Source organism: Dioscorea cayenensis, chromosome 10 (assembly GCF_009730915.1).
Source record: "Dioscorea cayenensis subsp. rotundata cultivar TDr96_F1 chromosome 10, TDr96_F1_v2_PseudoChromosome.rev07_lg8_w22 25.fasta, whole genome shotgun sequence".
In the NCBI taxonomy this organism is placed as follows: Eukaryota; Viridiplantae; Streptophyta; class Magnoliopsida; order Dioscoreales; family Dioscoreaceae; genus Dioscorea; species Dioscorea cayenensis.
In genome coordinates, this window is record NC_052480.1 from 7,532,461 (window position 1) to 7,558,892 (window position 26,432).

At 36.8% G+C, this 26,432-nt stretch overlaps 3 protein-coding genes and 1 non-coding gene across 6 annotated transcripts; 2 read left to right on the forward strand and 2 right to left on the reverse strand.

Annotated features, from left to right (window-relative positions):
* The first annotated feature begins 6,326 nt into the window (after positions 1 to 6,326).
* Positions 6,327 to 8,182, forward strand: LOC120270598 (fatty-acid-binding protein 1-like). The gene is made up of 2 exons (XM_039277652.1): positions 6,327 to 7,342; positions 7,796 to 8,182. Exons 1-2 carry the CDS (start codon positions 7,117 to 7,119, stop codon positions 8,167 to 8,169), a joined length of 600 nt encoding a protein of 199 aa, XP_039133586.1. The 5' UTR covers positions 6,327 to 7,116; the 3' UTR covers positions 8,170 to 8,182.
* Positions 8,183 to 8,186: 4 nt separating this feature from the next.
* LOC120270597 (putative glucose-6-phosphate 1-epimerase) lies at positions 8,187 to 12,838 on the reverse strand. Of its 3 annotated transcripts, XR_005539643.1 has the most exons (10): positions 12,716 to 12,838; positions 11,373 to 11,447; positions 10,347 to 10,403; positions 10,105 to 10,262; positions 9,877 to 10,008; positions 9,621 to 9,723; positions 9,125 to 9,224; positions 8,810 to 9,038; positions 8,551 to 8,655; positions 8,187 to 8,289 (listed from the first exon to the last, which is right to left on the reverse strand). XR_005539643.1 is itself a non-coding variant. In XM_039277651.1 (9 exons), the coding sequence occupies exons 1-8, from the start codon at positions 12,791 to 12,793 to the stop codon at positions 8,827 to 8,829; spliced, it is 915 nt and encodes a 304-aa protein (XP_039133585.1). In that variant the 5' UTR covers positions 12,794 to 12,838; the 3' UTR covers positions 8,373 to 8,655; positions 8,810 to 8,826. The 3 variants fall into 3 exon arrangements, 2 of the variants coding, with proteins under 2 accessions (XP_039133585.1, XP_039133584.1); XM_039277651.1 differs by lacking the exon at positions 8,187 to 8,289 and having other exon boundaries at positions 8,373 to 8,655; XM_039277650.1 differs by lacking the exons at positions 8,187 to 8,289; positions 8,551 to 8,655 and having other exon boundaries at positions 8,708 to 9,038.
* Positions 12,839 to 21,808: 8,970 nt separating this feature from the next.
* LOC120271002 lies at positions 21,809 to 21,926 on the reverse strand. Its single transcript, XR_005539744.1, has one exon. It is a non-coding gene; the product is annotated as a 5S ribosomal RNA (ribosomal RNA).
* A 2,547-nt stretch (positions 21,927 to 24,473) lies between these two features.
* On the forward strand, positions 24,474 to 26,405 carry LOC120270158. The gene is made up of 2 exons (XM_039277180.1): positions 24,474 to 24,843; positions 26,126 to 26,405. The coding sequence occupies exons 1-2, from the start codon at positions 24,647 to 24,649 to the stop codon at positions 26,382 to 26,384; spliced, it is 456 nt and encodes a 151-aa protein (XP_039133114.1). The 5' UTR covers positions 24,474 to 24,646; the 3' UTR covers positions 26,385 to 26,405.
* Positions 26,406 to 26,432: the final 27 nt, after the last annotated feature.

A 26,432-nucleotide genomic window follows, 5' to 3' on the forward strand; every position in this document is an offset into this window, starting at 1 on the left:
CTATATTCCCCATACCCGATGATCAAGCTTTACGGACGTAAAAATCGTGGACTCGCGTCACTGACGACGAAAGCAAACATGGGCGTCCTAGTGACAGAGGATCGAGTCACAAGCCTTTCGAGGTCCGCAGTTACGCTGCACACGCTACGGCCCGTCACAATTGCAGATCTCTTGAAACGAAAACTCGTCACCGACTCAGCCATAGTAAAACAAACTAATTTTTAAAAAAGAAACAAACTTAATTGCAGGTGCCAACTTTTTCATTTTTAAACAGAGAAAATCTTATTCTTACAGTTAACACATGTATTTAAATAGAGATATTATTATTTTAAACGTTAAATAGTTATTTTTACAAGTGACTAGTTCTTCTTAAACAGAATATGGATATTTAAACAATGACATTATCGATAGTTAAACAATTAAACTTAAAATTAAACAATGAAAGCGCAAGTTAAACAATGATCATCGAAGGTTAAAAAGAGTCAAGTATATAAATATAGATACATGTAAATTTACATTGACAAAAATTTGTCATGTTCTTTCGAAAACAATAAATTGAATTTAAACACGGGTTTTACATTTGAAACTAAGACAACGATTCTACGAACCCGCTTTGAACACTTTCCTTCGGCGTTGATGCTCATGGCCTCCCTATCTATGCGCGGAAACATACTTTAATCGGAAATAAGGGACGTCCATCTGTAGTAGCCGTAGCTTCTCATCTACGAGTAACTGCTCAATAAACTGCATCACATAGACGCAGCAATGACACTTCCCTTGTTTTTGTCTGCGTTTTAGTGTCACTGAACAAGTGGGTCACTTTCAGTGTCAGCCGACTCAACTCCATGTCGATACAAAGGTCGAATAGGTTCCACCGTGGAGGTATACAAGTTCATATTAGAATACCCAGGTTATTTACCAAATACTATTACTCAAACACAAATTATTAAAGCACTTACCATATCTAGCTGCGCTTTATCGTATTCTCTTGCTTTCGCATGAAGAATAATGCGTCAGATTCTTTGCTTGTCATCGCATGGCGACGCACGACATGGAAGTGGCCATTCATAATTATCGGAGTATGGCAATTTCAACATCATGCAAGTTGCGCGCGCATCCTCCGATCATAGCCATAGTGGTATCTGTGTGTCTTCCGCGATCGACGATAACATGCTGCCAGCTGGTCGCGTGGATGGAGGCGGCTTTTATAACAATATGGCACTATCGTCGACAATTTTGATTATACATACGAAAGCGTTTCATCGCATCGCTCGCGACTCATCTCCTTCCCCCGCTGCATCGAATAACTGGACCCGTGTGAGGTCAGACGAGTCATTCTTCCACACGCTATGCTGCTCGCTAAACTAGAATGCGTAGATACGAATAATATTGTAAATATTTAATCGATACATCAACCGCTTAAATTCTATGCTCGTAATATTTAAACAGTTACTATATAAATTAAATGGTAAAATATAATAATTTAAATTTTATCTGGAATAGTTAAATGTTAAATATATAACTTAAAGGGTAACATGTAATAGTTTAAAACAATACCATAAAAACTTCAAACTTACTTGTCCATAGTGGCAATGAGGACGATCCTTATCAACTCCCTGCTCGGACTTGTTAAGGCCTCGATCGCCAACGATTTTTCTTCTTTCTAATAAAGACTTTCCGAACTTCTCCCTAATTTTTATTGGCATCTGATCTTCTCTGCTTCGTTATTTTCGACGCAGATTCCCTCGACCAACGTACGCGCATTTTGGGATCAGTCATGTCACGACCGTTGGTTGACGGCTGTCGAGTGTCTAGCACCATCATCACTCTTCCTTCGATGCGGGCACGACGTCAGCATCAAGCGAGTTTATATGCCATTCGCTATGTGCTGTTGTGGGATTGTAGTCTCCGCGATGCTGCAATGTCGCCGCTGGTTCCACTTTCGCGATCTAGCGATTTTGTTGACAATAGAATCAACGACCTTCTCAACCGTGGTCACGGCAACAACATCAATTGGAGACACAATGTTAACTGGTTCTTGTTCTTCAGGGATTGTATCCATCTTTGCATGACCGCCACTTTCGCCTGCTCCACTGGTTCACGACGGAGTCATCGATCTTATCAACCGCGACAATGGCAACATCATTCGCGATCTCCTCCACCATAACGGCCACGTATCAATCGGAACACCATCACCACCGATGGTAGCCGCTATTGTTTTATCATCACCGGCAGTGGAGACTTTAGGCATTATTGTTTTCCTCTTTTTCGCAAGCCTCTCGAATGAGTTCGCTTTTTCGAACGGCCTCCCGGATGATGTCGTCGTCTCGAAACCGACGCCGCTGTCCCGAGAGTGCTTCAGTTTGTCCGAGAGACGACGCAGCCGATCGTGACCCGGCCTTCCAAACGCCTCAACTCGAGCGTGCCGAGGGAACTCGGGATCATCAATATCCGCAAGCTCGCATAAAAGTTGCAAAGCGACATTCCTCGCTTAGCCGCCGTGGGCCGCCACTCATCGGGGCGACCGCCGATGTGTCAGCGCCCTCGCTGGGGAGTGTTGCACTAATCGGGTGGGGAGGGCTCCCTCGCCGCAAAGACGCAGACGGAAGAGGTCGCCTCTCATCTTCGCCTTCGGCAAGTGGTTTGCCCGTGAGAAATAACATCGAACCGACGGTCAGCTGCCAACAAATATATCTTCATCAAGCGATTCGCAGAACCACATCAAAAACTAATACGTGTAAACCAAACAATTTAGCAAAATTATTCGGCTTTCTTTAAACAATAAAAACTATAGTTAAACATCGAACTTCACATATTTAAACATTATAACATAAACGTAAATGTAGAACAAAAAGTTTTTAAACATCGAAGATACTTTTTAAACGGTAAATCGAACAAAGTTAAACGGTAAATAATATGTTTAAACATTAACGTTTCATCGTTAAAACACATTGTTCACGATTTATTACCTCTTTTTCCTTCGAGAGACGACAAACCTGGTTTCTATCGCTCGGTCGCTTTCTAAGTATTTTTCACCGTAGACAAAGATCCTTTGGGATCTCGCTGAAACGGACTTTCTTTCCGGCTCTGGCCACCAGAAACCAAATGTTAAGCGCGACCGCAACCCTTGATATACCCTCGTGTTGGTCTTTCTCCGCCGCATCTAGCTTGCGACTCGAGCGACGCTTTCGTGGACTCGCCCTCCATAAGCCACTTCGGCGTCACGCGCTCGCATGCGTATCGCCCCATGCCGTAGATCATCGACATAATCAACGATCCAGCTTAGAAATGGAAAGCAGGAGGTATTTGGGAAGAGGATTGTACCCATGAGGTACACCATCAGTAGTTTCGTAAAATTTTCTTCTTCTCCCCTTTGTCCAACGAGTTGCTGAAGAGTGCTTCTGATGGAGTCTTTGTCTCTCATAGGTTTTGGATAAATACCTCTCTTCGAAAGCTGAGCGTGTTTTCTTCTTCTGAAACACGATCGCTGCCTCCATCGCAACGACGTACCAAGAACGAGGGCCATATCTTCGGCGAAATTCAAAGATGCTTTCCCCGATCCTCGAATTTATCTGGTACGCCCTATCGACCTTTTACAACGTAGAATCAAGAAGGGCCCGCTTTCGAATACAGACTTCCAACTCTGAAAATAACGCCGCAGACGGCTGTCCTTCTGGATGATCTCCGCTGTCGAGGGATCTGTGAACTTTCAATTCACCCACGGTCTCCAATACACGTGTCAAGTAGCATCTCCCATTAACTAGATTGACCGCCATAATCACAAGTCGCATGACAATAACAAAGACATATTCGACCACCAGTATTCACAAATTATTAAGCGGAAATATAAGTCGTTAAACGCTAGAACCTCAATCCTTAAACAGTGATATCACTTGTTAAACGTAGACTCGTGATTATTAAATAGGGATGCCAATATTTAAGCATGATGACAAAACTTAAATGGTAAAAGCTCATTCTTTAAACGGAGACCTCATTTTGTATAACCATGCAACCATATCATTCGAAAGTGGAAATGCGTATTATAAACATTACACAAATCACAACAATCGAAAAACTATTTCGATCGTGTACACTGTACGAAAATGTAAAACAAAACAAAAACCCTAGCCGAGAAATCTCCCTGCAGACTAACAAAACCCTAGCCGATAAATCCCCCTGCAGGCTTCAATGTCTTCCAATAAAAACAAAATCACAAAACAAAACCGAAAAATGTTTCTTTGTAACAGAATAGTTAACATAAAACCATAATCAATACTTTAGATCGAAACTCGATGAAATGTCCCGAATACTTGCGCTGGGACTTCTCCTTCGAGACACTCGTGGCGAGGGAAAACTGAATTCTACGGAGGATGTCAAAATGGTCGAGACGCCGAGATGAGAGAGAGACAAGCAAATGGCTCAAATGGATGTAGCCCTAACAAAAACCCCTCCACTTCCTCTCACACCGTCGAAATGGCTGCAGCCACGACTTCCCGTGCAAGGGTATTTTCATCCATAAAATTTAAAAATCACTCCGTTAACCACCGTTACATACTTTGGGGGTTTCAAAATTATGGAATGTAAAAGGAAGGGGGTTTTGGAGATTACAAAATTAGGGGGGGTTTTTTGGCAATATGACAAACTTAAGGGGTTTTTCTGGCAATTTTCACTTTTTTTAATGGTTATAAATGTAATAAAAAATACAATAACATGATTAAATTAAAATTATTAGTAAAATTCACATAATGATCTCTCAACTATCCTTTGCTCTCAGTTGGTGTTGATAATACGCCACATAGTTCTTATAATATTTTTTTTGGATGAAATGATTTATATAAATATTTAATATTAATATAAAATTTTAAAGAAACAAAAATACAAATCATTACTCTAGAGAAAAGGAAGTGAAAGGTGAATACTTCTTTATAAAAAATTAAAATTTAAAAATTAAAAATAAAAAATAAAAAAACACAAAATCTTTGTAGCCTTCTTTATGTTTACATCATAAATATATCTCCAAATCTAATATATCAACATAATCCAAATCCACAAGACCTTGCCTTCCAAAGAAATTTACTCTAATCTATATTGAATTAAAAATTGATTGTTATTGGAGTAACTAATAGTCTAAAATCTGTTAATTGAAAAATATAAATGTGAATATATAAATATACGTTTTTAATCAGGTCAACCTAAAATTTTAAGTTTTGAGTTTTTTATTAATAAATAGACAGCAAAAGCCATCCAAAAAAAAATAAGAGAGTGCACAGGTGTGGAGTTAAACCTTCGACACACATTTCCTTGCTCAGTGTAGATTTTAAAGTTTAATATCCTCTCTTTTGAAATATATACTCTATATAGAAGAATTTAATGATAATAGACCAAGATTCTTTTGGCACCCAAAGAATTGTGTTTAATCAAATCTATATAATATTACACCCTTACTTTCCAAAATTCCTAAAATTGAATAAAAAAATCTATACTTTAATATTTTTCGTTTCTTTTATCTTTAAAGTATAACGTAATAATACAATTAATTGGTTGATGTAGTTTTATTTGCGATTACACATAAAAAAAAAATCATTTATTTTATTTTATTTAAATATTGGCAAATCTCTATTCAAGAAAAATTAACTATGCGATGTTGCCGAGAATTGGTTAAACTTTTTACCATAAATAAATTATTTTTATAAAAATTAATAATACCATATAAGATTCAGGCCTCTCAAAAATCTTCAATTGTCCATACTTTCTCAAATACAAAAATTTTTCCATTGGTAATATAGTCATTATCCTCAAAATCATTTACATTATAATCAAAATCCATTTAAGGAAACCAATTAAATCCTGATTATTTGTCAAATATAAATTTTCATTCATTTAAAAAGAAGATCAACAAGTTTTAAATTCCTCACTCATTCATTAAATAACTTCTAACTTTGGTTACTTGGTCTGTTATTACATTCATTAAATTTTTGCACTGTGTTTAACTTAAAATTAATGAACTCAATAATACATGTATAATGTAAAGTAAATTAATAATTTAGAACATATCAACAAAACTAGGCCAAAAAAGATAGGGAGCATTGAATTATAAGATTGGTACTACCCAAGGCTATTCATTGTCACACCATCCAATGATATCCTAAAGTTGATAAGATTAATTGTATTGATTTGTGTGTGTGTGTGTGTGTGTGTGTGTGTGGATCATTCTCATATATAGATAGAATGGTTATTTAACTAGAGATTTGATAGATTAATTGTATGGTTAGATCTTAAAAAAATTCATTATAAACTTCATAAAATTTAAGAATTAGGAAATAATTTGAATTTGTCAGAAAAATTAATCATGATCAAAAAAATTATTTAAATGTGCATTCAATGGGTCAACAACATTGATGAAATACTTTAATTCTTATCTAGAGTGTTTCTAAACCCATTCAATGTAACACAAAATACAAATCAACCAAGTTATGGCATTGAAAAAGTATATTCATAATCAATTCATTGCCTATCCACACATCATCAATTAATTAATTAATTAATTACATCTTGATTTTAATATATGGTTTTGGACTTTTGTTTTATTTAAGCTTTTGCTAGCAAAATCAGCACACCATAACCAATTAACCATCAATATCAAAGAGAAATATTAAAATGATAGACCTTCTCAACAAGTTAAATAACCAGTGACATAAATATAATGATGTTAAGATTTACTTTTTCATATTACCCATGTTACTAAGTTGAATGAAACCTATCAAATAAACTTCTCAAATGAAAATCCATGAATTAAAAAGCCTTTTTGATAAGCAAATCTAATACAAATATCATTACTCTGTAACAATATTCTAATCCTGCTAGTGAGTTCTCTATATAAAGCTAGCTATACAATACCTCAAACTCCACCACACTCATCTTCATCTCTTTGGCTAGTGATTCCTCATTCCACACAAAATTTTTCTTTTTTCTTTTCTTTAAAGGAAAAAAAAAAATGGCAAGCTTAAATGGAGAAGACCAAGAAGTGAAGAGGGAGGAGATGGCAAAGGTTACAAAAGAAGTCACACTGAATGAAGAAAAGACTATGAGATTGAAGATGACAAATCAAGAAAGGAAATGACAACCAAAGTTGGGAAAATTACTATGAATGAAAATGTAGTGGAAGAGAATACCAAAATGATAGATGAAAAGAATGATGAAATAGAAGAAGAGGTAAAGATGGAGGTGGAGATCAAAACAGGAGTTTCATTCCCTGTGAAATTGAATGATGGGAAGCAGCTCAACACTATGGGAATCAGAAAGAAGAAAATCCTAGCTCTTGGTGTCAACATATATGCTTTTGGTATGTATATATATAATTAGATCAAAAATAAATTTTTGATCCTAAACTATAGTTTATGCATGTCATTTTGATTTCTAAACTAAGTCCTAGTTTAAGAGTCATGATTTTTATATTCAGAGACTAAAAGAAACTTTTCTTAGTTTGAACAAACTTAGTTACAAAGTTTAGTCCTACTTGTTTACTAGACTATTTAATAGACATACTGAGTCATTTAATACATTTATCATAATACAAATATATGACTGGTTTAAACCATCCAACAAACTACATTGTCATATAATAAACATTTTTCCCGCCGAGATCTATAGCTACTATCATATTCAAATTTTCTCAAACTAATTTTGACATCCAACTATTTGTAAGTGACATGAAACAAGAAAAATACAAAAGTAAACCACAACCGAAAAACACGCCTAACTCCTAAATAATGATGCATAATTTAATATAATGCAGGGATATATGCTGATAATATGAAGCTGAAGGAGGACTTGAAAGCCAAATTTGGAAAGGCACCAGAAAAGGCCAACAAAGAATTATATGATGCTGTGATCAACACTGATGTTGGGATGACTGTGAGGCTTGTTATTGTCTATGGAAGCCTAACTATGAGCATGGTTAGGAAGAACTTTGATGAGGGGCTTGGAGCTTCACTTAAGAAACTAAATGGTGGCCAAAAGAATGAAGATCTTATCAACAAGTATAACACATTTTCTGATTTACTATATACCTATCTCGCTATGATTTATATTTCACAAATTCACATTTATAAACTCTATGACAATCAGAAATTAAAATATCATTCATCTATCTATAAATTTTCCATATAAGGACAATATTGGTAATACCTCTCTATGTTTATTGATCAAAGGGTCATGGGAGATGCAAAGGATAGTATCAAACTCCCCTCTGGAGACATCATTGAGATCTCCAGAATGCCAAACCATGTGCTGCAAACAAAGGGTAAGTAAACCAAACACAACTTAGCTTTTCATTGGAGGGGTCTTGAGTTCCTATTTTTTTAACACTCATGTTAAATGCAAACCAAATATATTTCACGGACTTATTTAACGCAAAAGCCAATAAGATGAGAGGTCAAAAGTTGTACATTCATATCCAAATACTGTGCATCTCAATATAGAAATTCAATGAATGCAGTGAAAGATGAGCTGATAAGCCAAGTAGAGAGCGAGTTGCTGTGCAGAGCATACCTCCATATGTACCTGGGTGATGATCCTTTTGATAAAGAAGCTAAAGAGAGATTTGGCGCGTCCCTGCTCAGCCTCTTCTAAGTTTCCAAGCAGCTGCTGCTCCATCTGAGGAGATATCAAATAAAATCTTGCACCTTATCATCATAAAGGATTTGAATAATAAATCTTGTAGCAGCCAATAAATTAATATTAAATCAAAACTAGTATTACTCTCAAACAACGACTATACAGGGAAATGTGATTGAATTATTAAACATACATATATATATATATGGTTCATCCAAATAAAACTTTGCGAGGATCCAACTGCCCACTGCAGTAGCTAGATGAAACGGTAGAGAGTTCTTGATGGCCTCTCCATTCTTGGAATGTTTTAAGATTGATTGGGGTTTCAACTGCAGCTGAATCTACACACAGCATTACATTGAAATCTCCATCTCCAAAATCTGGCATGGTTCTTGCCTTTTTATTCCAGGGGTTCCAGAGAGCTGAAAGTAAAGGACAGTGGTTACAAGATTAAATTCAAATAACATTCAAGTATTTATAAAGATTATAAGATGAATGTTAGACCAACCCGCATCAGGTAAACCGTCTTTTCTTAAAACCAGGGTTCTTTTCTTCTCATGATCAATGACAGCAATCTTTGTAGGAGTATTCAGATACACACGGTCTACCTGTTCATAAAGATCAAGTTGTGCCTAAGGCTAAAGTATGGTTGCAATTAAACTATGGAACATGAAATGAAACAGAATAGACGTAAAAAAAAGTTCTATCTGAAGTTCGGTAGATAGTTTGTCCACTATAATTAGGCAAGCTATCAGTAGTACTGAAGGCGAGTATATACATATCAGTGAGTTACAGAACTGAAAGTCTGCTATAAGTTACTAGAGCATTGCTCTTAATTGAATTGCTGTTGTTAGTCATTAAGTTTTCTAATAATGAATGCAAAGAGAATATGATTTCTTAAAAAAACCATCAGAAAGGAGCTGGCCAAAAGAGGCAATCTTAAAGTATACCCTTTCTTGCAGACAAGATCTGATAAACCATGTAATTTAACGCATATAAAGTACCTCTCCATCAATAGTGATTGCATCTGGCTGCTCCACAAACCTCTCCCTTCCCATTATGTTATCTAGATAGTCAAGTGTCTCCAAACCCTCAACACGCACTTCACTACAAGGAATAACACATTTGAAATAGGGGAAAAATACATATATGAGAGATACTCTATAGCAAAATAAATTTTGTGATCTTATCTTGATCTTAATAACTAAAGATTTATATTCCCTCTTTTTGGGTAAAGAAAATTAAGTCTTGTTTGCATACCTGACATCAGAAACAGAGATATAATTACGAATTCCAAATGTGAAGGAGAAGTCCTTGTTATCAGTATTCCTCACTCGGGGAATTAAAGTCAGCTTATTAGGACCTAATATAATACGAAGTCGCAACTCAAAGCTGCATGAACCATCAAAAAGCATGAGTGTTTCATGTATGAGCTAAGTTTTCATTTTTCTATTTCTATAGACTGGCTGAAGCTTTCTGTAAGCATACCTGCGAGGCCAAATTCTTACATCCTCATTTGTAGACCTCAAAATGAGGTCAACTGAAGAATGATTTTTGAGAGGAGGAAGTGGTGCTGGGGAACTATCCAATGCCCATAATCTATTCCTTGCAAATCCAGAAAGATCTAGAGACTTAAAACTTCCATACTGCAGAAGAAAACTGGTTAAGTATGAAAAGATGTTCAAAGAAAGAAAATGAAACCTAAAATTGCAAGATTGGCTAAAACCAACCTGGGGAAAGAAGATAGGTATTCCACCTCTAACATCTTTTTGTGGTCTGAAGGAAGTCTGCATAGGGAAAAACAAGGAGACCTCACAATGGTAGACTAATAGCAAGAATGACTGATGCATTTAGATATCCTCATATTTGAATAATATGAAAGAGATACAGCATGTACTCTACTATCATATGCAAGTTAAATAAACATAGAATAAAGATGCTTGCCAAGTAATATGCAAAAATCAGCATAGTTATCTTTCAAGAAATAATTAACAAGGAGAGGACAATATGAAGGATTACAGAATTAGCCTAAATGTATGCTACGCTGAGAGAAATGAGTTGGCAAGGAGAAATATAACTACTGCCTTCCCTAAACATAAAGAAACAGTCTTATGTGAATAAGGTGTTTAAACCTATGTGGTGCAACAAAACACCATATATAGCATTATTTAAATAAACAAGAAAACAGATGTTTTAACGGAAACTCAATTTGTAAGTAGAATCTGATTAATGAATTAGTGTCAAGAGATAAATAAATAGATAATAAATAATAGATCCCAATAGGCTATAATTGTATGGTACCTCCAGAGAATTTCTTCTTGTAAAAAAATATTAAGTATTTGAAATATTTTTTACTTTATCCCTATGAATAAAAAATTAAACTAGCACACGCTCTGCCTCAACAGCATCAACCTCAACTTATGGTTATTGGTTCCATTCCCCAGGTGAAAAGTTTTAATCAACTTTATTCTTTTTTCCTGACACATAAGGACCTGTTATCTGACATGCCTGCATTTGCTCATCCCCACAACCCTTGTCATTAAATGGCAAATTCAACAAAATAATGAAATATTACCATCTTTGTTAGAAAGATGGCAAAAATATATGCAAGAAAGACCTTAACAAATGAAAGGTCCAATTGGCACTTAAATGGTCTACCATAGTAAAACACACGAGCAGGTTGATCAAAAAGCAATACAATCATATGTATTAAGGCAGCGACTTAGCCTAGTGGGTTACTAATATATAGAAAGTACCTTGCTGCTAGTAAAAAGCAATTCCTCTCGACGTTCATTTTTCCATGACACAACCTGTCCACCATAAAGCAGAACCTGAAAAGAGAATCTTCATCAGATCATTCCGTGGGATTTGTATGAATATATGAAGTGTTAATATCACAGAATAAAAAAATTGCTTGTATAAAATCAAACAGATGTTTTTTTTTTTTTTTCTGTAAAAGCACACATAGCGGTGAAAGTTGTTTGATGACTAGCATGATCCGAGATACTTGTAAGGTGCTTAACAGAGTTAAAAGAAAGCATGATATACGACACCATATTGCACAAGCTGGTGATCATCATGTAGTATGCAAAACTTTAAAACTTCATTAGAATTTATAAATTATTCAATAAAAAGCTCTATCATTCTGCCCTAAAAGGTATTTAGTGTTTTGGACTTTAATATTTAAGGAAAAAGAAATCCAAGTAGCTGTTATTGAAAGGGAACAGCTTTAAGTCTCTTATGTTTCAATTCTCTTTCATTTAGCCCAAACATTTTATTCCATCTCCCCAACAAACCACTTCAGCCACTAAAATAGATCAATTTCAATGTAAACAGACAAATTCATGATAACCACATAATTTACCAAACATAGGACTTCCACAGCACTATTCAAATGCTAAAACTTACAAACAAACAACATGAAATCCAGAAAAAAAAATTCCGAACCCAAAAAAAAAGTATAACCAACATGAACACAGCATGTTCAAGCCATCTCAATCACAATAATCAAAACAATATTACAAAAAATTTGAATATATATATATATTATAAAGTCTTACTTTTAACCTTTCTTCAATGAACTTAAGCACTATAGCCACCAAAGTAGATTAGTTTAAGGTAAAGGAACAAGCTCATGATAAACTCATAAATTTAGCAGACATTTATGACTTTCAAATTCCTATTAAAATACTAAAATCCACAAACAACCATAAAATCAAACTCCAAACCTGACAAGTAAAACCAACATGAATCCTGCCACATCAATCACACTAATCCAAAAACTACTCAAAGTTTTAAAACAAATCCACAAAATAACAACAAAAAAATTTTAAAAAAAAATCATAAACACTTCTCTTCAGTAAGAACAACCACTTCCAGCACCTAAAATACATAAATTTCAAGATAAACAACCAAGTTGATGATAAACCCATAAATTTAGTAAACATATAACAGTAAATCCCACCATCCAGAAAGCAATTCCGACAAAAATGCACCAGTATCATCCCATTTCAATCAAAAAAATCCAAACAAACCAAACAAAAATCCAAAAAACGAAAAACAAAAACTAAATTGAATCAAAAGAGAGTTGTTAAATCACCTCAGCAGAGGATCCTCCGCCATCAGTCAGTATAACTCTAGGAAATCCATCTCCATCATGAACAACACTCCAAGTCATCTTTTCCCAATTCCTTCACCACAGCGATGGTCTCTTGGTTCAAAAAGAACCCTAAAAAAACCACAAAAAAATCAAGCACCATGATATCCGAGAGCAATTATCTATCGAATTTGGCGAGAATGGGAAGTGATTGGGATTCGACGCGGCATCTTTCGCAATCCTCGCAAACCATAAGCGCCCGCGCTTTGCCAGTGGGACCCTAACGGAAAGAAGTGACCAATATTGTGACCAGATGACTACGTGGCTTTATTTGATTTGTTAGTTTGGTAGTATGTATGAGTTTTCAGATTTGTTTTCGGTGAGAATTTGGGTGCTCCAAATGCTTGTGTGAAAACGAAGTGAGCAGGAATAAGTTCTGGATGAGATATTTTATTTTTATTTATATTTTTATTTATTAAGTTAGAGTTGTATTCATGTACAAATGTACAATGATTGATGATGACTCATGCTAATTGTATTAAACAAAGGTGAAAGTCTTTATTGGTCCCTAGCCCGTAAAATTCATTTTGGTTACTAAATTTGAAAAAAATATTTAGTTCTAAACAATTTTATATTGCTTTTTTTTTAAAAACAAAATGACAAGTGCCTAACATTAAAAAAAAAAAATTATTAAGAATAAGACAAATATAATGTTGCACCAGTTAAAATAGTTTATTGATCACTTAAAAATTTATGGGAAAAATAATTGAATAGTTGCCGAACTATTCGAGTGCTCCTATTTTAGTCACTCAACTATAAAAATTTTTAATTTAGTCATTAAACTTTAAATTATGTTCAATTAAGGAATAAAAATTTTAGTATGAACGTTTTACGCTTTACTCACTGAATTTCAATTTATTTCTTTTCAATCACCCTACATTGATTCTGTTTCATCGGGAGATCACCCATAAGATTCCGATCAATTTTTGCTGAGTTGCCCACCTAAATCACACGTCATGCATTAAACTGAAGTTACACTGGAATTACACGTCATGCATTAAACTGAAGTTATTTAATCCACACTGGCTTACACACGTTAGCAAGGTGTGTGGGAAATACATTAGCATACACCTCACCAAGGGTTTCTCATGAAATGCTGATGTGTATTTCTAATACACCTTGCTGACGTGTCCAAGCTAGCGTGGATTAAATGACTTTAGTTTAATACATGACAGTGTAATTCCGATGGCCAGCTCAACAAAAATTGATCGGAATCATATGGATAACCTCCAGATGAAACAAAATCAATATAGAGTGATTGAAAAGAAACAAATTGAAATTCAGCGAGCAAAGTGAAAAACGATCATAGTACAGTGCCCTCCTAAAATTTTTACCCTTCAATTAAGTCACCTAAGCTCATGTCGTTAACGATGTGCTGACATGGCGATACATGTCACTCATTTCTCACCACGTCAGCACCATGTGGCATCAAATATTATTTTTTCTAATCCAAGTAAAATAGGGAAATATTCTTCATGCCACGTGGATGTCCACGTGGCAACTTAAGCCACATGGTAACTTAGACTAGAAAAAATAATATTTTATGCCACGTGGTTGTGCTAACATGAGCTTGGTTGACCTAATAACCACATCAACACACCGTTAACAACATGAGCTTGGTTGACCTAATAACCATAATTTCAAAGTTGGATGACCAAATTAAAATTTTTTATAATTGAATGACCATCCAAGTATTTTATCCAAAATTATTAATTCAGTGAAATATCTTATAAGTGATAAAAGTCTTGCCACGTCCACAAAAACTAAATCAAAGCTTATAATTTTTTTACTATTCTACAGCATCTCTTATAAGTGCCCATTTGAATAGTACTGATCCAAGAACAATAATATTCCAGTACTAGTACAGCATTGCACTTTCTTTGCACCTTATTTGATTTTAAAAAATTAATAATAACAAAATTTGCTTGTCAAATAGATAATTGAGAATATATTTATATATATATATATATATATATATATATAGATATAGTTATATAGGACCCAAAGAATGGTTTTTTTTTTAAGGTGGATAAACCACTTCAATTAAAAAACAAGCGCTTACAAAACACCCCCACTCCCCATCAGAGAGAGGCAAAAAGAACAACAACAAACTATAAAAAAAAGCCACAAGCAGTGGAACACAACACTCAAACAACAACAAACTCAAGATACTACCCACAGAAGCACAAACGTGAGGAAAACGAAGGCCTCCTCAAGCCTTTAGACCCTTCATTGCCAACTAGCCCGTATTTTGATCTTGAACCACCTCCGCAGACAGAGTGCCACCTAAAGCCTCCACACGAGGGCCTAAGAACTCCAGACTACGCCGGATGGCGGAGATGAAGTCCTCCAACTTCACTCTAGACCCCTCGGCAACTATAGAGAACCGTGATAATAACATGCATCAATTTTCAACATAAGAGCATGTGCATGCAAGATATTAGCGTTAACGATGCAATCATTCCTAGCAAGCCAAATATTCCACACAATCGATTTTACCACTAAGTCCCCTAAATCCCTACAGGCCAGTCTCATAGACGATCTCCAGTTACCCCAAGTAACTGCAAAGACCGAAGCGGTTTCGGTAAGTAGAGAAGTCTCACAAAGTAATCCCACACCTGTCTAGCTAAAGAGTATTATAAAAAAAGATGATCCACCGATTCAATCGCAGAATGGCACAAGACACAGGTCGCAGTTGGAAGCCGATTACAACGTCTGCTTTCAAGGATTTCAAGTGTAAGGATCTTATCTTTCCAAGCGAGCCAGTTGAAAATATTTCTTTTCTTCGGACACGAGTTTCGCCAGAAGAACCTCGCCATTGGGCAACGCAACCCACCATTATTTAGGAAGTTATAGAATGACTTAACTGAGAATCTACCGTTTCCTATAAGCCTCCACCATTTCTTATCCCCCAATTCCCCCACCAGACCCCCGAAACCGCTCTCTGTAAGGCAATACATCCACATCTTCAAAGAATGGGGCCTGATCAAGAAGATAACTCTGCTCGCGAACTGTGCCATTGGGCCACTGAGTCCTTCTGAATTCCTCAGGCCAAAGGAACATAGGTGCTCATCCATTTAGCCAGCGGTCTTTCGAAAAGAATGTCTCCGTCCCCGAGTTTATCCCTTGTAAGACACAACCTCTTAGAGCTAGAAGGCAACTCGATACCTCTTTCCAGAAAAAAGAGATCCTACCCGCTTGCCTAGAAAACATGTTCCAATGAGACATCTCATAATTAAATTGTATAACATCCGTACCACACCACGAGGGTTCCGACATAAATTTCCAACACCACTTTACTAATAACGCCTGGTTGAAGTTATACAGGTCTAAAATTCCCCATCTCCTTGGTCACTAGAATGCTAGAGATTCTTCCATCCGACCAATCTACAACTCTGATCGTCAATGTCCGGTTCTGGTCACAAAAAGTCTCTTCTAATCCGATTGATATCCTTGATGACCCAACAAGGTAACCTAAACAAGGACATCTACTACATTGGTAGCGCAGAGAGAACCGAGTTCACTAGTATAAGGCGACCACCTAATGATAAGTGTTTCACTTTCCACGAGGATAACCTTCTTCTAATCTTAGAGACGTGCCCCTCTCAGTCTTGTTTTCTTGGCCTTTACCCAGAGATCAGAATACCTAGATATGTCCCTCTCACAACTTAATGTTCCTGCAGCATTCAGATCGGGGAGCACACCCAAAGTAGAGGAGTATAAGCATATTTTGGAGAAGTTAGTAGCTAAGCCTAACATCCCTTCAAACACATACAAAATAAGCTTTATGATCCTCAGATCTTCGAGACTTCCCATGGTCAACACCAACAGATCATCCGCATAATGGAGATTGCATCTACTTCTAAATTCCCCTAAAGGCACACCAACCAAGACCTTAGACCGTAGTAGATGGGAGAAAATTGTACTTAAAACATCCATTACCAGCACAAACAACATTGATGATAACGGGTCCCCTTGTTGTAGCCCACGTTGATAACGCACATAACCATTTGGCGAGCCATTTATCAGAATGGAAGACTTAGAATAGAACAATATGCACTTGATCCACCCAATCCAACGATCCCCAAACCCCCTGGATTTCAACAAGTCAAAGAGGAAGTCCCAATCAACTCGATCAAACGCCTTAGAAAAATCAACTTTCGGAATGTACCCTGGTAGCCGTCATTTGTAGATACTAAAAATCAGTTCCTCAGTAGTTGCAATGTTATCCAGAATACAGCGTCCTTTTTAGAAAAGCAGATTGTTCATTGTCCACAAGAGAGTTTATCACCATGCTCAGACGTGACGGCAACAGTTTAGAAATAATTTTTAAGGAAGAGTTTATCAGACTGATAGGTCTATAATCCCCCGGGGACTCGGGTGTTTCCACTTTAGAAATAAGAGCAATGTTAGCCCAGCTAATCTTCTCTAAGTTGGCTCTTTGCTAGAAGAAGTCCTCATAGAGTTGAAGGAGGTCTAATTAAATCGTATCCCAGAACTGTTTAAAGAAATGCATTGGAAACCCATCTGATCCCGGGCTTTGTCACCCCCAAGTCAAACACTACTCTTTTAACTTCCTCCAATGAGAAAGGACTTTCCAGAATAGACATATCAAATGGGGCCTTGTTTTGAAAGAGCTTCTGGAAGTCAACCCGGAGTCTGTTGAACTTATAACCAAACTGCTTCTTAAAGTGTGCGGTGAAAACTCTGCCAATTTCATGAGATCCACAATCATGACTCCTTCTTGATTAAGACATGGAATGAAATTGTGATTCTTACGACCGTTGGCTACACCCGGGGACTCGGGTGTTTCCACTTTAGAAATAAGAGCAATGTTAGCCCAGCTAATCTTCTCTAAGTTGGCTCTTTGCTAGAAGAAGTCCTCATAGAGTTGAAGGAGGTCTAATTAAATCGTATCCCGAGCTGTTTAAAAGAAATGCATTGGAAACCCATCTGATCCCGGGCTTTGTCACCCCCAAGTCAAACACTACTCTTTTAACTTCCTCCAATGAGAAAGGACTTTCCAGAATAGACATATCAAATGGGGCCTTGTTTTGAAAGAGCTTCTGGAAGTCAACCCGGAGTCTGTTGAACTTATAACCAAAGCGCTTCTTAAAAGTGTGCGGTGAAAAACTACGCCAATTTCATGAGATCCACAATCATGACTCCTTCTTGATTAAGACATGGAATGAAATTGTGATTCTTACGACCGTTGGCTACAGCATGAAAGAGTTTCGTGTTTTTATCCCCCCTCTTTTAACCATTGTACCCTAGACCTTTACTTCCAATAGATTTCTTCTTGCTTAAGAATTTCCTTCAATTTTGCTAGTAACTCCTGTTCCTCCCGAGTCTCCACTAGGGTAAGACTTCTAGACTCCTTAGCAATGTCCATTGACTCAACATCCTACATCAAGGCTAGGTTTTTAAGTTTAATAGACTTGAAGTTAAACTTAGCCCACTGACACAGGAGTGCCTTAACCCCCATAATCTTTTTAGAGAAGATAAAGGCGCCACACCTCACAGGTATAAGTTCAGTCCACTACTAATGCACCAACTCCTAAAACCCCTCTACCATGGACCACGGTAGCTCAAAGTGGAATGGTCTTGGTCTAGAAGAATGGTTACCCACTTCAAGATGAATTAGCACATGATCAGACCCGAGTCTAGGCAGACTCATCTGAATCACTCTTGGAAAACGGGCCAACCAATTGTTATTAACTAGGAAACGGTTAAGTTTGACCCAGATTGGATCATCTTGCCCGTCAGTCCATATAAATCTTCTACCCACTAAAGGTAGCTCCTATAAACCCAAATCATGCATAAAAGCGTTGGCACGGCGGATATCTTCCAAGTTAGGATTGCCTGAGATTTATCCTCCACATAAAAGATCGCATTAAAGTCCCCACAAATAACCCATGGTTCATCGGTAGCACCTTTGCTGCCCTTCAATTCTTCCCAAAAAAGCATGCCTGTGAGACAGCTCATTAGGCCCATATACCACAGTACATCACCACATAAGGTTATCCTTCTTAGAAACAAAATCCACCGATAAGCTAAATACCCCCCCGTGTACCAACATCCCGGTCAACAACACACTGTTCCATCCTAAGGCAATTCCTCCTGCCGATCCCTTTGTTAGCACAAAGGCGAACTGGTCAAGGTGAGTACCCCCAATCTCCCGCCAAGTTGATGGTGAGATCTCCTCAAGTTTTGTTTCTTGTAAGCAACACACTTTAGCGAAATGAAGGTTCAAAAAATCCTTAACTAGAAATCTCTTAGCTGGCCTACCTAGACCCCTAACATTCTAGTTAATTATATTCATTAACAACAAACTAATTCTTGCGGACCACTAAAGAGGTCTCCGCCAATCCCTTAGGGTTCACTGAATGTGCCAATTCTAACGAACAAATATGATTAATACAATCATTCACAGGATCAGAGAAAGAAATGCCACATGCATCACAGTAACTAGAAATTTGCAAATTTGATCAATCAGAAATAAGCAGCAATTTAGAGATCATACCTTTGGCACCGTCACCCCCAACCCCTTTCTTTTTAGTCGACTTAGGAGGCTCTGCAGATACCCCGCCTCCTCATTGAATCACAACAAAGGTTTTTTTTGCCGTTTACTTTTCTAGGTTCCTAGAGCTTGCCTAATCAACAAAGATTCAGTTCCTCCATTGAGCTCTGGCATAAGTTTCAACATCGACTCATTCGATTCACTGCCAATGTCAGGCGCCAGAACATCTATTGATCGAGCATTGGTTCCTTCTTCCTCAATCGCCACATCAGCACCACTGCTACCACCTGCATTTGGAAGTACACTTCTCAGAACAAGGGCCCATACCACCTCCAAGAATTGCCACTTAAAACCATCTGGGGGTGCCAAGTCAGGTATAACAGCAATATCTCTAAAGTTCAACCCCTTAACTCTGAAGGATGGAAACTTCAGACCCCCCTTCTTATTACCCAAAGACACCATAGGGCTCGAAATCTCCATAACTGAATTCCCAAGAGACCCCTGACCCACATCGGGCCCATAATCAGAGTCTAAATCCTAAATCCACCACTAACCCCACCGATGGAGTCCGCCCCACATGTTGGCCCACTTTACAGATTAACAAAAGGATTTCCTAATTCCATGACATTATCAGGTTGCAAATTATGGCCCAGACCCAAATTAAGCCCAATATCTAGTGCAATTGGGTCTTCAAAGCAATGTCCCCTCTTACAACCCACCTTACTATGCTCCAGCAACTCCACATTCAAGACACCAGGAGAAGACAACGCAATATCATTAACCAGATTCCGCGGGACATTTGATCTCTCATTGTTCCCCAAAGAAGTAACCTTAATCTGATCCCTCATTTCCTTAACGTGTGCCTCTAAAACCTCGGACGACGCCATCTTGCCATGTGTCCCATCCTTAACTTGGTCCAGAGCTTTCAGCGGACGAGCACGCCATTGCTCGACACGTCTCTTTTTCGTACCCTACAACATTAATCACCCTGCATGATTAGACAGTCTTTGCTCGAGAGACCGAGCCATCCCATGACCCTCAATCCGCCTCCGAGCACTAGATGGACCACCAGTCCGACGAGTTGGTTCCGGCTCTTGGGGGGGACACGCCTCTACGCCAACGTGGAAGGTAGGCTTGACTACCGCCGATGTTTCCTTAAGAACCAAGTTAGTTGCTCCTTTCTCCGGCACCACCTCCAAGCTATCTTTGTCAGGGGGCCTCGGCGGGGGACCTATCTCTCACCTTGCACCGGCGTGGGAGCAAGGCTCGACCACCACCTTAGCTTTGGACCTGGCTGTCTTCATCGGAGCTTTAACGATCTTCATCCCTAACCGCACCTCCGTCACAGATCCCTCTCCAGCATCACCCTCCTTCTCTGCTAGAACATAATGGCCCAGCTCACAACGATAAACCAAGAAAGCTCCTCAATTCCCTGTGAATAATACCTGATACTTGTGCATCCCCAAGCTGAAGTCTAACTCTAATGGCAGTGAAACTCCCACTCGATGTGGAACCAATGCTGAGATGAACTGCTTATGAGGTAGCTCCGCCTTTGACAATGCGGCCAACTCTCCCATCGGACGAAGAACCTCCGAGATGATGGACCAACACCAGGCGTGCAAAGGTAAATTCCAAATGAGTATCCACTGTCCCTCCCCCGAAGCTCTGCCTACCACCCCCGATTCCACCGACCATGAAGAAAGTTTTAGCCCACAAGGACCGTCTTGGTCATCGCCTTGAAGGAACCCATCTTGCAAATCTCCTTAACCTCCTCCCTGCTCACCATCGGCAACAGATAAGTGTAATCATTTAGAGGTGTAATGGGCCCAACAAGATCTCTGTTGATGATTGAAAGAATAGTGACGAGTAAATTGGATTCATTGGCAAACCTATCTACAAGAGATAGCACAACAACCTTAGCTAGCTCTTCTCTCAATTCCATGGACTTCGGAGATAGCGAGATTGAGAGAGAAGATTTGCTGATCTTATGAGCCCTCAAGACATCTTGCCCCAATCCTTTTTCTCTAATATCCGGTTGCACTGGCGAGATCGATTGCGGCCCCCACATTTTGAGCGGACATATAACCCCTTCCGGTGAGGACTTCACCTCGGTTCCACCGGACATCAAGCTGCTATATGGCCAACACAAGCATATCTTAAACACACGACTTGGTGCCGATACTCCGTCGTCTCATGGGTAGATCTGAAGCAAACCCCACACGAGTTATTCTTTGGAGAACACGGCTGCTTAGCACCTGACAACTTGACCTGGATTGAAGAGTTGCCGCTGAAGCTTCTACAGGCCACCTTTTTCGTCGGGGAAGCCTCACCCGAAGAAGAACTTACTAGCTGAGCATACGATAACACCATCTTTCTTTGCAACAAACCTTTGCCAATGAAGCACCAAATTGTTGAGACGAGGGAGTCTTGCAGTCACCGTCACCACCATTGCCGGATTCTCCCCATAGGCTTCGCAAGAGATTCATCCTGTCACCACGAAACACCCCAAAAGAGAAAGGATGCAACACGAGGACTTCCAAGGAGGTCACCCATCCTAGTAATACTCTCGCCCAAGCACGCTTAACTTCGGAGTTCTTATGGGATCCGGTACTTAGTGCTAGTATAACCGCACCCGCTAGTAGTTTTCTATGTTTGTTGCCAATTTGTCAAAGAAAAAAAAAATTATATAATTTAATTGGAAAATATCAATTTGGTGCCTTCAACATTTATTTATTTTAATTAATTAATTAATTGAAAGCATTTTATTAAAAATATATACATTATATAAAGTTGATCCCCTAAGAGCCTTGGCATGCCATTTGGAACAATATGATTGTGTTTGATTTTTGATAAAATTCAATGCTTTTTGGATTGGGTTTGGTTTTTTGGTTTTTCAAAAACATATATATAGGAAGCCTTGCCATGCCATTTGGAACTATATGATTGGGTTTGTTTTTGGATAAAATTCAATGCTTTTGGATTGGGTTTGGTTTTTTTTTTTTTCAAAAAAACATATATATAGGAAGCCTTGCCATGCCATTTGGAACTATATGATTGGGTTTGTTTTTGATAAAATTCAATGCTTTTTGGATTGGGTTTTGGTTTTTGTTTTTTAAAAAAAACATATATATAGGAAGCCTTGCCATGCCATTTGGAACTATATGATTGGGTTTGGTTTTAGTAGTTGCAAGTGAAAATTAAACATGACATTGATGCATGACCCAAATTGTCGACATTTCTCATACTTATGTTAATAATTTGAAGAGCCTTGGCATGCCATTTGGAACAATATGATTGGGTTTGATTTTTGATAAAAATTCAATGCTTTTTGGATTGGGTTTTGGTTTTTGTTTTTTTCAAAAAAACATATATATATATATATATATAGGAAGCCTTGCCATGCCATTTGGAACTATATGATTGGGTTTGGTTTGGATAAAATTCAATGCTTTTGGATTGGGTTTGGTTTTGTTTTTTTCAAAAACATATATATAGGAAACCTTGCCATGCCATTTGGAACTATATGATTGGGTTTGTTTTTGATAAAAATTCAATGCTTTTTGGATTGTGTTTGGTTTTTGTTTTTTTCAAAAACATATATATAGGAAACCTTGCCATGCCATTTGGAACTATATGATTGGGTTTGGTTTTTAGTAGTTGCAAGTGAAAAATTAAACATGACATTGATGCATGACCCAAATTGTCGACATTTCTCATACTTATGTTAATAATTTTCATTTTATAAGTTGATCCCTGAGAGCCTTGGCATGCCATTTGGAACAATATGATTGGGTTTGATTTTTGATAAAAATCAATGTTTGATCAACCAGTTCATCAACCAGACCGGTTTGTAAATCTTTGGTAAAAGTTTCATGATTTAGCAGTTAGCACAAAGGTTTAATTTTTTTAAAAAGCTCATTCTAAATATCAGTACATGTTTAGTCATACTTGGGTGTTAAAATACGCATTTGGTAAATTTATAGATAAAGGAAATATGTACTTTTTAAATACATTATATAAAGTTGATAAAATTCAATGCTTTTGGATTGGGTTTGGTTTTTTTTGTTTTTTCAAAAAAACATATATATAGGAAGCCTTGCCATGCCATTTGGAACTATATGATTTATAAATCTTTGGTAAAAGTTTCATGATTTAGCAGTTAGCACAAAGGTTTAATTTTTTTAAAAGCTCATTCTAAATATCAGTACATGTTTAGTCTTACTTGGGTGTTAAAATACGCATTTGGTAAATTTATAGATGAAGAAAATATGTACTTTTCAATTAATTACAATAGGATGAAATAAAGTATGCGTCAGTATTTGTTAAAATGAGAACTTTTCCCCCTTTAAAGATTATATATATAATATATATAGAGATATTGTTAAAAAAATTTAAAAAAAAACATTGAAAAACAAAATAACAAATGTGTAACTGATTGATTTATCCATATATATATATTGGTATGTTTAAATTTTTTTAAAAATAGAGATAATATAAATATTGTTTCTGTTTTTATCTCTTAATATATATTAAATTTTAAAAAAATAAAGATAATATAAATATTGTTTCTGTTTTTACCTCATCATATATATTACATATATAATAATAAGATTGGGTTTGGTTTTTCAATATATATATATCATGTTTAAGGCAAAAAAAATTCCATGGGTTTTATCCAAAAGCAAAAAAAAAATCCATGAGTAACCAACTCCAACGAATGTAGGCAAAATTTTCATCACAATTATTTTACAATATTTTATTATTTATCTAAATAATTATTAATTATAAAAATCAACAAATTACCTAAACAAATATTCAAAACATTGAATTTTACCAAACACTTCTTTAATAATGTGGACCCCACTGTTATTCCTCCATCATATTCAAACCGAACCTTAAGAATGAAACTAGACAAGATTTTTTTATGAATCATTTTACAATATTATATTATTTATCTAAATAATTTTTAATGAAAAAACATCAACAAATTACAAAAACAAATGTCCAAAAGCATTGCATTTTCCCAAACACTTTAATCATGTGGGCTCCACTCTTACTTCTCTAGACCTAATCTGAGCCGTAGACTTCAGCCACCACCACCGTAGGCCACCAGCTTTTTCCCACTCTTTGGCCCATTTAATAGTTCCCAGCACCCAACTACCCTATCAGGACCCGCGACGTTGACAATTCCAACCCAATTCCACTCTTGCTAAAAAAGAGATCATTTCTCTCTCTCTCTCTCTCTGTCTCTCTTTCTCTCCACCCTGTTGGTCAAGCTTTTTTAAGGCTTCAGTGCGGTTGCCGAGGGACTGAAGCCATCGCCGGCGCCGTTTGGGTTGCTGGATCCGCAGGCCATGGTGACGATGCAGGAGGAAAGATCGGCCTTGGACGATGTCCCTGGGCTTGAAGACAGCAGCGGCGGCGTCTCACTCGAATTTACAAATGGGGTGCTCTGGAGGAAACCTAGTGAGAGAGAAGCGCCGGTATCTATGAGGTATAGGCTGGAACACAGGGGGAGGTGGAGGTCGATGGTAACTGTTTGCTTACGACGGTGAGCGTCGCGATGTGTGGTTGTTTATCTCTATATTATTTATCTACCCAAGCTATAGGTAATTCTTCTAGATTAATTCCATCATTCCTCAATGCTGTTTCAGAATAGGTTCAACATATACCTAGAAGCTAATGGCTATTTAAGATAATGAATGAAAGATACACAAGCATATTTATCCTCAAGCCTTATCAGTAACAATCAATAATTGCTCAATCATTAAGCTAATTAATAATTTACTAAAAAAAACATTTGGTAATAATCTTCTATAAATAAGCATTCTCAATGTTAGAACTGGTTATTATTGAATGCTCTTGATTACAAGCTTGGTCTTAGTATTGCTTTGAGGTTTGCAGCTATTTATTATTATTGGCCTTTAGCTTTAATTGTTTGATATCTGCTGATGTTTCATAAAGTTGCAATTGTTCTATGTATACACAAATATGAATTGAAATCATTTCTCTGGCTATAACCTACATGATGATGTTCATGAGTTGTGTTTATCTACCTAATGTTTTTTGTTATATACATCACTTCTTTGTTTTTGCATTCCAAGGTCTTTGCATGTTTTACATTTATTTATGTTATTTGTTATATACATAATATTATTATTATGTAATATATAATATGATGATTTCATGATTTACATTTAGATTTGTTCTTTTGTGTTTGGTAAAGTTACTTTTCTGGTTATTAGCTGTTATTTTCCCAGTTTTTACATTGCACTTAGATTATCTTCCATAGGAATTATTAAAAATATCCTTGTGTAGCTTTCTTTCTTTTGAGGAAATGTCATAGGGAAAAATATCAAATGGTCCATAGTTTTTATTAATTAAGAGGCAATTATGGGAATCATTTGATGTGGATAGATATTATATTAACAGTTGGTGTTTGACGTGTACATATATGTTGGTATTCATTTGATGTGTATTTGCGAGTTGGTGGTTAGGTTGTTTTTTCGTTTGTTTTTTGTTTTTAACATAGCTTCACTATATTAGTATACCATGTCATGCACATATATGGACAAATTAATGAATAATTGAAGTGGACACTGCAAAGTCCAATAGGAGAAGATTAAGAATAATTTTTCTTACAATCACAAATTAATTTATGTACAAAGACATGGTATGTTTTTATGTCATTAGAAAAACAAATCTTTCTTGCAATAAGGAAACTTTTAGACATGTTATCCCAAAATTTGTTCTTTGTCTACTAATTCATACAATGAGATTTTGCATATATAATATATCAGTTAATCATGTTTGTTTTTTCCCCTTTACACAAGTCCTGCAATGAGCTTCAAGTATATTTCCCAACTTAAACCCCCGGGCCAAAATCAGATAGTCAAGATCAGAGTAACAAGGATATGGGATTGTTATGTCCCAACTTCAAACAGGTTTTTTGGTATTGCATTCTTGGCAACTGATAGCCAGGTACTTAGAGATAGTTTTATAGATATATATTCTTATTTAGAAGCTTTAATTGGTCTAACACAAATCATTATGCATATACACTGTAATTTACAATGGACACATAATTACTAGGGAGATGCGATACATGTTCAAATTAGGGATTTTGATTGCCCAAAGTTT